Here is a 12667-nt window from a genome sequence, read left to right on the forward strand (position 1 = left end):
CCATTAAGAAATTCAGAAGAGAAACAAAAGAACTGTTTGAAGAACTGTTTAAAGAGTGAGGCTACTCCCACACAAATAAGAAGAGCTAGAAAAAGGGCAAATGAAACAGATAGAGAGGCCCTATTACTTCCTAAAAAAACAATTGGCCATAATCCAAGAAGCTGGAAAAGAAAAAGAGGAAGAAATACAGCCGGTAAGAATGATCACCAAACTTGGTGCACAATGGGATGAAGTAAAGAACTCTTAACAGACACTGGGGTGTCTTAATGGAATGCCCAAAATTTAAAAATCTTGTTGGCCATTATGCATGATGATCTGCTAATTCATTTGTAGTTTACTTTGAGTAATGATCCTACCTGGCTGCCTTCCTTCCCTCACTCAAAAGGAATGTTCCCGTGTGGTAAATGTCAGGTATGTCATTATGTAGATCGGATCGACATTTTCTCAGATTCAGAAAATAAAGCACATTATAGCATTATTAGATTAAGTAATTGCTCTATCTACTCGTGTATTGTATATGATTACTTGCCAATGCAACAAGATGTATGTGGGCAAGACAAAAAGACAACTGAAAACAAGAATAGGGGAACATTTATAAGACACACATATCTTAAAATATTTTAAAATTAGATTAGAATTAGTTGGTTGTGCCAGCCAGGGCTGAAACTAGGGGGGGGGGGGGCAGTGGGGAATATGCCACAGCTGCTGCATTGAGAGGGGCACCATCCCTGACAGAAGTAGTGACAGTGGTGTCACTACTCCTGGATTGCTGTTAGCTCAGCACTGGAAGCAAGGAGTAGAGCGCTGGAAGGATGTGCAGGCTGTGTATAGTTGCCAAAAGCTCCACATTTAACTGCTCATTCCTGGATGTTTTCAACTTAAGCTCCATCTTGAGAACAGAGCAAGCCTCCTTACCTAATGCAGAGGCAGTTACAGCTCCCAGCTCCTTTCACCTTCCTCCCTCCCCACCTCCGGTGCTTGCAGAGCTATGCATGGAGGACTCAGCTGCTGGGGGGGGGCGGGGCATCTTTCACTGCCAGAGAGAGAGAGAGAGAGAGAGAGAGAGGCACAAGCTCTGTCTGCATGGAAGGAACAGATATACGACTAGCTACTGTCTGGCGCACACAGTGCCCAAGAATCCAATGGTCACAGACATCTCTACAGGTCTGATTTTAAAACAGAAATTAAAAAAAAGCTTCTTTGTGATATCCTTAGGTGTTTGTAAATGGTAGTTCAGTGATGAAGGTTGCAGATATCAATGAATATAATTTTCATTAGGTTGCTATTAGAGATGTCATACTGACATTATAATGTGTATGAAGATGTAGAAAGTTGCTAAAGTGATGATATGCACTGTGAATGTGCTTTTATATTTATTTGTTGGCAATATGAACATGTGGATATTTATTTGGGTTCATTAATACAGTTTCTAATAGCTATAAAAAAAAATCCAAATAAATATCCACATGTTCATATTACCATTAAATACACATAAAAGCACATTCACAGTGGATATCATTACTTTAGAAACTTTCCACATCTCAAACACATTAAGATGATATCACCAATAGCAACCTAATGTCCTAATGATAATAATAATAGATATGTGCAGAGCATGCCCTAATTCCCTGGTGGTTGCCTCAGGTCCCTGGTGCTGCAATCACCAACACCATAGCAACATCTTACCCTGTCGCTTGCCACCTTCCAACAGTTAAGCCCCATACAAACGAGGCGGTTCAGAAGAAATCAGCTGATATTCAGCCCATGTGTACACCAGCCTGTCCCTCAGAAGCCAGCCGAACAGCACCAAACTGTGTCTTTGCCCCAGGGGAAAGAATGTCTAGCTTTGCCACTGGTATGTGCTAATCTGGCTCACCTGCATAAGACAGTGTTGTCAGTATAACAGGGAAATTCATTAAGAAGTGAAGAGCACAGGGATGACATTGAAATCAATGAACCCATAACTGTATCTACATGCATAAATGCACATAAACATCTATAAATGAGTACATGTGTAATCATTCATTGGAATGGAAGAAGAATTACACACATCTAAACGCTGTATGCATCTAAATGTGCTCAAACTTGAGTACTTTAGGCATGTATTATACACATGATATCCTTCTAGCTCTGCCAGCAAGAACCTGCATTCCATGCAGAAAATATTCATATGCCTGTGTGAATGAGCCATATGAGTGAATTTCAGGCATATCACCAGATTTCAGCTTTAAGTTTTGAAAAAAAAAATGATCACTGTCACTACCTATTAGTAAATAGTAATCCATATGCTTCTGATTTCTAATTCTTATTTGACAGATATGCAAGGTATGTTTTTTAACATAGGAAAACATGCTAATCAGCTAAATGGCTTGCCATTATCTTTTCTGGATATCTGCATCTGCATCTTACTCTGCTCTATTATATTTGACAGGGCTGTGACTCTTACCATTGAAAACAATTATGGCTAACATTGAACTGTAAATCATCTTTACCGGAGAATAATCTATCACTAGATTTTAGTGATTCACACTAATCACTTTGCCTCTGTGTCATAATTCATGACTGGGCTGTCAACCCTACAGTGAATATATATAATAACCAAACCAGTATAATCATAGTAAAAAAAAAGATAAATATGGGGTACAATTAAAGAACCATAAATTGTGTAAATGTAAAGTGAATAGAATTGATTGTTATTCCACTTGGAGCACTTGCTATGTCTGCATTATTATTAACGGTTCCTTTACCAGACTTAACTGTACACCTGTAAAGGGCCCTCAATGCGTCATTCATGTGATGGTGGAGGTTGCTCAGAATTACTTTGGCAAGTCATGAATTCATAAATGACTGAAGGTCCACTGCAACCACATGAATGACTCATTCAGAGCCTTTTACATGCATACAGTTTTAAACATGATCTATAGAAAGGACCTTGGATACAGTTTTTTATAGTTTTAGGCAGCTATATACCACAGACCAAAATGGACCTGTATGTCTGAGCCTATAGGATACAGTAGTGCTGTGTTCAGATCCATCTACGAAGGCAGATAATTACTGCTGCTTTTGGCAACTAATTCATTTTTTTACTCTTGGTAGTATATTGCTTACCTATGTACCATTTGAGATTATTCACTGGACTCAAACTGCTTAAAATCAAATAAAACTAGTTTTTATATAGAGTATGCTCTAATTGCAAATGTGATAATTATTTACAGTATAAAACAATGTTTTATGTATTTCATATGCAGTACATACAGCATGCAATGCAATGTTTAAATAATGAAGGGCTTATGAACATGTGGGATGTTTCTATACAGTGGTTAAGGTAATCAATGTGCTCAGTCAGAATAATCAGTCCCGTTTACTATTTTAATACAGGAAGAATCGTATTTTTAATCTCAGTGTGCTGCATTCCTGTTGCTGGAATAATTGATTGCTTCAGTGGAAAAGAGTCAAGCCAGTACCTAAAATTTGGTTGTTAAGTGTGGAGCCTGATGTCTCTTGGAGTGACATGTGAAATATTTGATGTTTATGAATCACTTAGCATTCTGGGCATCACCATTCAATTTGGTGTGTGCCTGGCTTTCAGAGCCTTTGCCACTAGCTAAATTAGAGGTTAGTAGGGGAGTCACCTAGTGTTCAGGGTCCAATGACTCAAGCACAATCATCTTTTGCACCTGAAGGAGTACAAGCTGTACTTGCCAAATAAAATATTGATAACGTAAATCTATGGCAGGCCTAGTTGACTAAAAGATTGAGGTGTTTACCTCTGCCAGAAGATGACCTTAGAGACTGCACATGTTTATAACTTAGTGAACTGGATATGCATTAGGCTAATTGTCTACTACATAAGAGGTATTTACACTATAAGCATGAGTCTATGGTGCTTTCATATCTAATGTAAACATGATTTTGTTTATGAATCAGACAATAAAATGTGAATTGTCCCGACTAAGACTCAGAGGTAAATGACTTGCTGCAGTCATGCTGAGGGAATACAATCTTAACATGTACTTTAAACAAAAGAAGCAAATCTTACTGTGTTCTGTTCCTTACTATTAAATTTGTTAACTAAAAGGATGTATTTAAATCCAGCTTAACAGATGGTATTATTGGAATCACGAGCTAGTAGACAGCATGAATTCTTGTTAATTTGCTTAAATAATATGAGCAAATAAAAATAAAATTACAGTGTCTCATTCTCTAAATCAGTGGTTCTCAACTCCGGTCCTCAGGACCCACTAACAGGCCAGGTTTGCAAGATTACTGAAATACATCACAGGTGATATCATTTGCTGCTCAGTGATTGCAGTATTCTAGTCTGCATCTCCCCAAGGTAATACTTAAAATCTGGCCTGTTAGTGGGTCCTGAGGACTGGAGTTGAGAACCACTGCTCTAAATTATGCTAAAATAAATGTGAATGGTATGGAAGATGCCCTTTAAATAACAGCAGTCAGCTGTTTAATACAGAACAAAGCTCTAGAAATCTGGTGTGAGTCAGTAGAGGAAAAAAATAAATGATAGTTCTATTTCTTCAAATAATTTGTAATTGCTAGAAAAGAGAGAAACATGAGAATTAAAGCATAATGTCTAATGTGTTGTGAATCCTTAGCATCAGGAAATTACTGTGAATCAAGGTAATTTCCACACTGACTAAAAGTGTATGCTTCTGTATGAAGATGTTTTATGTAAGTGAGTATATATAGTGTATATATACAAGGGTTCTTTAAATGTTTCCATGCTTTTTCTTTAACTATTAGAAATAAATAAGTGCAGAAACTTTTTGAAGACAATATATATATATATATATATATATATATATATATATATATATATATATATATATATATATATATATATACACATTTATACACACACACACACATAAGAGCTAGCTAATCTTCGTGCTAGTAGTACTCATCAACCAGATCCACCAAAGATCCAAAATGTAGTATGCCGGGGTTACAATACATTTATTTTTATTGTTACAGCAAATAACATGCTGTGGCCGGGGAGTTTGCTATAACTGTTGCCTAAACTTTGCTTGTCTTGTAACAATAAAAATCACATTGGTGCTTCAACCCTGGTTTTCTCTCTTGCTATAAACACCTGATATATTGGATGTGGAGACTGGAGAGCAGTGCTGCCCCCATTCAGTAGCAAGATGACTGCACAGCTGCAGCGGCACATTGGATAATATTTTCAAAATACAGTTAAAACTTACTTTCCTAGGTAAGCAGTCTGCATTGCTTTAGTAAATCAGTCTCTAAGCATTCCCTCTGATATCTTGACTCAACATTTAAAGGCAAACCCCACCTTTTCAACATCTTACACAGTATTTCAGCAAATCCTCCTAACGCCCAGAGCACATAGACCCATGTCCTCAATACGGACAGTGAGCTGGAGGAAGAGTACGCAGTAGCCATGCATTGCATACTCCATGGGTGCTCAACCTGCGGCCCTCCAGCTGCTCTGTAGCTACAAGTCCCATCATGCCTTTGGGGATCATGCTTGTCATGCTTGTGAGCAGCTTGCAATGCCTCATGGGACTTGTAGTTCTGAAACAGCTGGAGGGACACAGGTTGAGCACCCATGGCATACACAATCAGTGGATCATTTGCAGGCATTTTTCCCCTGCAAAAATATGTGAGTTTTAAGTGAACTTTGCCTTTAAGAAAGGAAGCAGAATGCACACTCTCTAATCACTGAAGTTACTTATTTGAAAATTATTATATCTATCTAATATAATGGAAATAATATAGAAGTACATGCATATAAAATGCATACCTCAGAGCATTACAGTGTTTGTTAACCCATATAACACAAACACTACCAGACCCTATATTAGAGCCTGGCAAAGCACACTGCATTAGTCTTTTATAAAAAAGCAAGTGTTGTAAATACCTATTTAGAATGATCTTCAGACCGGTCACATGACTTGCGGCCTCTGTATACATCCGATAAATGGCTTCTGCAGGAGGGGCTGAGATCTCCCTCAGACATAAGCCAGGGAAATCACATGGCCACTCAGCCTCTCCTGCAGTAGCCCTGGAAACCGTCTTGAGTCACGTGACCGGCCTGAACATTGTGCCAAATAATATTTACAATGCTCGTCTTTATAAAAGATGAATGCAGTGTGCTATGCCAGGCTATAAGAAAGGGGCTGGCAGGGACCATTTAGAATTTTTTATTTTGCTAATAGCGGAGGGGGGGTGGAGATGGAGACACACAGACACAGAGATGACAGGCAGAAAGGGGGAGAGAGGAGAGCTGAGAGCAGGGCTGCATATGACAAAGGGACGCACTCTGACCACTGTGGTCAGTACAAAGCGGGGATACAGAAAGTGGCAGGTTCAGGCAGGTTTTTTTTTTACAGTGTAGATGGGGCAGGTTACACAGCACAAGCACTGTGCTGTTTAATCTGCTTTAAGGGACCAGGAAATCTATTTTATTTTTTTGGTGGGGTAACAAACACTTTAATTAATTTGAGGCAAACTCTTTAATAATAATTCAAAATAACACTAACATACACTATGCTTTGCATTTCAAATACAAGTGTATTGCTGGACTAAAACTATAATCTTTTTATATGTTTCAGGATTAGAAAAGATTGGAAGAGATTCCAGTTATGAACAAGAAGGAAAAGTTCAGTTTGTAATTGATGCCGTATATTCTATGGCTCATGCTCTCCATAACATGCACAGAGATTTCTGTCCAAGCTATGTGGGACTGTGTCCCAGAATGAAGCCTGTTGATGGGAAAGATCTACTTGGATATATTCGTGCTGTAAACTTTAATGGTAAGTTATATTGAAGAAAATATACATATTCAAATTTAAACTTGTCATACAAAGGCTATTTTGCATGCCAAAAAAATGTTTGCAATGGCCACAAGAGCCATGTTAACATATAGGTTGGTCTTTTTTAATTTTGAAGGTATAAGATGGATTTCAGTCAAATAAATACTTAAAATTACAATTTACTTGGCAATGAAGGGTCCAATATGTAGAAAAGATGAATGTGATTATGATGTCATGAAATAAATCATTTATGAATTAATGTATTTTTAGGACCATGTTTAATAAACATGCTGACATAGGCTATTCTTTTTACATACAGTATAATGCCATGAAAATATCATCACAAAAATAATTAAAAAGACCATACATTATTATAGGGAAATAGTTGATGTTTAATGTGCCTTGGTCCCACTGTGCTGCACAGTATACCAGTCTAGATCACGCATTGGAGATTGGTGCTTGATGGTTGGTGACAGAGCAACATACATCTTTTACACTCCCTCCACCTTTTCATTACACAGGATGGTGTTCTGTATTTCACTGAAAGTAGTTAAGACAGTTGATAACATTGTTTAAGATTTTAGTTCAAAGTGCTGAGAGTTTCAAGGACACTGAAATTCTGACAAGGTGATCAGGTATTTTTCTGCACCTGCATTAAACATACTCAGCCTGAAAAAAAAAGAAAACTATTGCAGCCACCACATCTAAGGATTAGTATGCTGCAATATATTCATATATTGTTCTTGGTTCAGATTTATTTTAATGTAATCCTGAAACAACCTAATCATATTTATGTTGTTCAATGTATTTATTGAGTTTTACAAAATACAAATCACAACAGCAAAAAGGTACTATATAAAATTAATAAAATTGTCAAGAAACACTCATGTGCACATACAAGGCAGCACAATAGAGCGGGTATACAGGTTGTAGTGGATCAAATATCCAAAGGTTATAATTTCAAATATATAATGGTGAATGAGGTTGAGAGTTCAGACAGTTCTCACTGATATAGATAACAATGCAGCCAATTGTGTAATATCATATATATATGTTGATATGGAATAGTCAAAAATAAGTCTATACTTTGAATTATAGATACTTTGCTTAATCAAAAATTCAAATATAAATTGCCATTCTTTACAATTTTAGCTTTTCAGGTTCTAAGCAGAGATGTCTTTTTTAGGCATACTGTGCAGCAGTTGTACTGCATCAATGTGAACTGTATCCCTCAGTAACAGAAATAAAAGAATACATTATAAACAAACACCTTATAAGATGATCATCAGAAAAGTAAATGAGTATTAGAAAAATATAGTAGAACGGGCTTGAAGAAGTCTTTAAATGGAGTTTAAAACTTCCTGTTCCTTAAGTTGACAAGAATTAGCATTACATAATATATCAATCAATCAAACAAAAAAAATGTGAATTTATGTCATCAAAGTATTTGTAAAGGCAATATTTTTGCACAGTTCTTATCATGGAATATGCTAGAAAAGGCTAATAAACCTACAAACATCAGCAGCAGAGTTTGTCACAATACACTTCATTGACCACAGCTGGCAGCCTTTTGAAATATTCCAAGGTCATTTTGAAGTTAGGTTCCAAGTGGAAACTGATTTTGCTTCAGGTGATATAACTAAGGTACTTGGTTGCTATAGATATACTCCAGGTAGTTTTCAGTATTCGGTTATGGAATTGAGTATGTTCTTGCTTGTAATAATGCTGACTTTAATTTGATTTAATTGTGAAAGCTAAACTAACTAAAAACACATATGTATTATAAATTGGACTTTTCTTTTAAATATATTTTAATAGAATTTTGTAATAAAAGAACATATATAAAATAAAAATATTTTTTCCAAATTCCATAATACATAATTATTTTCATTAGATGAACAGCACATCAATTTAATGTGCATAAATAACGCAGATTTTTTATGGTTGTATATTACAATGTATAGTATGCATAAATATTGACAGCCTATAAAGAAAAAAACATAGCCAGGAAAGACAACTAAATATCCAAGATCAGTATCTAAACTTAAAAATATATAAATAAACTCAACATATATAAATTGAAGTAATACTCAGAAAAATATTTAGAGAAGAACAAAAAGAAGAGAAGAGTCTTCTGCATATGAAAGAATATATTCATTGTGTATCTGATGGTGTGCCAATATATCCATGGTTGGCAGAGTTTTGCTGTTTGTGCATATTTTTTCTTGCTGGTAGCTAACATAAGTTCTTAAGTGAAAAGTGTATGTACAATGTTAATTGAAAGATCACATTTCCAATGTCTTGTTATTGTCATCTTGATGCCAAAAGTAACAATATGTCTAAGAGGATAAGGGATAGTGTCAAATCCTAGATTTAGTATTGCTAAACCTGGCAACAAAGCTATCAATAGTGCTATCACTTCTAAAATTATCTGGAATGTTTTCTTCCAACAAGTCAGATTTTTACATGTCCATAAAATATGTTATATATATCCTATTTGTCACATCCTCTCCAATGTTAAGTCATTTTTTGTGTGAGTTCCCATACATTATACGTTTCTCGAAGAACTGTGGTATCATGGTTAGGGGTCAAGCTCGGAGACCGGTAGCAATTGAATTAGAGAGACACATATCGACCAGCAGAATAGGTATTCAAGCAGGTCACTCTGGTGGATGATGCAGGCTCACCTGAGGTATGAGGTCTAAGCACTAACCGGTATTCACCAGAGCACCTGATAGTGGAAATGGGCTTTGCTGTGTATTAGTACCTCGAGGGCTTGATCTTTCACTCTACGATTCCTCAATGATATCAGGTTTCAGCATTTTCTGAACTTCCTCTAACCCCACTTTTCTGTGTGCCTTGTGAATACAATATGGGTTTACTCAGACGTTCACATTAGGCTCTATAACGATGTCATGTCTGATCATCCTGGTAAGGCCTGGAAGTCTTAAAAGGGTGCCTCTATTCTTTTGTAAAAACCCTTTTGCCCACTATAATTGTGGCTTAGACAGGGCTGTGAAAACTGGGACTAGTTCATCACTATAGGGGGCTTAAAGCTTACATCAGCCAGGGCAGCTATTGTACCTGCTTTTGGTCTATCCGGGTTTTTGACAGATTTGCATGGTAGATTTGGTACACATTTTGCTTCTCAGGTTGGTGTACTTTATAATTTGCCTCCACAACCTTTTCTACCACCTTAAATTGCCCCTGCCACCTGGCCAGGAACTTACTCTCGACTGTAGGTATTAATTCCGCCACCTGGTCCCCAACCTGGAACTGTGTAAGCTTGGCAGATTGGTTGTACGCTCTTCTCTGTGCTTCTTGTACCCTCTGTAAATGCTCCTTCACCAAAAGCTCCTTCACCAGAGGCTGGCTGAACCCTATCAGCAAGCAAAGAGACAGGCTGAACCCCAATCTGTAAGCATAGAGGCAAGCAGAACTCCATCAGCAGGCACCATGGAGGAGGAAAGGAGCCCATTAGCATGCAGCATAGAGGAGGAATCAGCGGCATCTAACACTGGGGATTGGATCTCTGACCAGGCTTGTAGCAGAGGTTGAACTAAGATCAGTTTGTCTTTCCCCTGCTCACATTGCTCATAAAAAGAGTGCACAGCAATAATACAATCTAACAACACCTGTTGTGAATAGGCTGAATACCGCAGCAAAAAAAGAACCTGTACAATGATTCAGCAGCCATCCCAAAAATCCAGCCTGAAACATTGTAAAAGGAAGAGTGAAAACATCATGGTCCTGAGAGGTAAACTGAAATAACAACTCAGAACAGACCTGAACTTAAGGCTGTATTTCAGTAAGGGAAAATCTGCCCTCATCAACTAATGCAAAACTAAACAACAAAATGCCTAACCAGCAATCCTAACCACACTTAACTGTATGTATATATATATATATATATATATATATATATATATATATATATATATATATATATATATATATATAAAGGTACAAATAAGAAAACACACATGGCAGGGGAGAGCAGATGGGAAGCGAGAAAACAAAAATGTGATGGGAACAAGGCAGCAGTATACTGTATGCAGGGCAAGAGTAAATGGCTACAGAGTCAGGCAGAAGCATGAAAAACATGATACAAGCAGCAGCAGCCAAAACACTGAGGCAAGGAGCAGTAGCAAAGGTGAAACTTAAGTACCCTTCCAGCAGGTGGAGCCAGGTGGAGCTGATCGCTGAAACCTGCTGGCTGCTGGGAGGCACCTGCTTGTGGACACTAAAAGTGCAGCTTTCCTTCCAGAGCACCACAGTACCACCAGCAGGTGAACTCGGGCCTAACACATGGGCTCCTCTTGCAGGTGACATGAAACCTGGATACATCCTCAGAAGTGACACTACCAGCACATTTTCATTTCTTCATGCCAGAGTGGGGGGCTTGAATTTCCATGACAATGGATCCTCTGGGCTTGGTAGATCCCAGCAGATCCTCCATCACAGTGTACCACTCTATCATCCTGACCAGTTGGTCCATTGTCTGGGGATCCCTGTGGCTCACCCAATACTGCAGTTAATTTGGAAGTGCACGTAGGTACTGTTCCATGGCAACATGTTCCTTCATTGCTGGTCCTGTTAGCCTCTCTGGTTGTAGCCGCTTTGTGGCCCATTGCAACAGGTTGTGCATTTGAAACCACAGTGACTGGCCAGCATAATATCTCCAGCAATGCATATGGTGTGCATGGACAACCATAGTAACCCCAAGGTGGGCTAAAATCTCTCCCTTGAGTTTTTTTAAATATCTGGCATCAGCTGCCAGTAGGTCATGGAAGGCCTTCTGTGGTTCCCCCAATAGGAACAGGGCAAAGAGGCTGGCTCACTGGTCCTCAGGCCATCCCTTTCTCTCATCTGTGAGCTCAAACCTAGTCGGGAAGCCCTCCACATCATCATGTGGAATAATTGTGCAGAAAACGTCAGGCCTTCGCCGTCATTGGGTTGCTAGGGACAACAGAGGCTTGCTCTTGTCCTAGAGAGAGACTCTGCACCACTCCCTGTAAGGCAGTCACGTGAGCTTGTGTAGTTTCTTGCTGGGCTGAAATCTGGTCTCTTACTTTTCTGAAACAGCCTGTGCCAGGGCTTATCACTGGTGAGTCGTTGCCTCCTTATAGCAAGTCTGGGCTTGTACACTCGCCGGTGCTAATTGCCTTGCAAGTGTTCAGTGCATGTGCTGCTTTGACCCAGGACATGCAAAATTGGTGCTGGACCTTTAAATGTCAGTTCTCACTTGAAATGGCTTGTATGAATGGATTGCCCACATCTAAGCAGGAATTGCAATATGGGAACTCAAGATCACCAGCCAGCCGCTTGTAACAGCAGTCTTTATTGAACTTGTACAACAGGCAAACACAAACAGCTTCTTTCAACAAAAATAGAGCAAACAGTTCATACTTATGCTATTACAAAAAGCAAATGCTTGGCTCACTAGCTACCAGCTTGTTCCCAAACAGGGTTACAGCCTCGTCTGCCTTGGGGGTCCCAAAGAGGCAGTTTCCTGCTATGCAGTGTCTCGGCTACAACCAGTCCACCACTCAGCGTGTAGTGCTGCACAATTCATTTCAAAAACAGCTGCTTACAGCTTCCTCTTCTACTTTAAGCCTCTATTTCCCATCCAAAGGGCTCTCTGAATGTCTTAATTTTGGGTCCTAAATGAGAACTTACCAATCCTGAGAGAACTTTGAGCAGACTACTCCAGAGCTCCTTACCCTGCAAAGGAAAGAACCCCTGAGTACACAAACTGCATGCCACAACCCAACCAGCAGGGAAATATATCTTATACAATATGAAAATTATTACTTCTACGCTCTTTATTAAAATGGCTTAAAAATGGAAACAATACATACTAAAAT

General features: G+C 38.5%; 1 protein-coding gene across 1 annotated transcript in view; it reads left to right on the forward strand.

The window, feature by feature from the left end:
* Nucleotides 1-12667, forward strand: part of GRM8 (glutamate metabotropic receptor 8) — a 1893470-nt gene that overhangs the window by 1355906 nt on the left and 524897 nt on the right. Inside the window, exon 7 of the mRNA XM_073619763.1 lies at nt 6600-6800. Within this exon, the coding sequence (XP_073475864.1) occupies nt 6600-6800 (201 nt within the window). The remainder of the gene's footprint in view (nt 1-6599; nt 6801-12667) is intronic.

This window comes from Aquarana catesbeiana, linkage group LG03 (assembly GCF_042186555.1).
Source record: "Aquarana catesbeiana isolate 2022-GZ linkage group LG03, ASM4218655v1, whole genome shotgun sequence".
Lineage (NCBI taxonomy): Eukaryota > Metazoa > Chordata > Amphibia > Anura > Ranidae > Aquarana > Aquarana catesbeiana.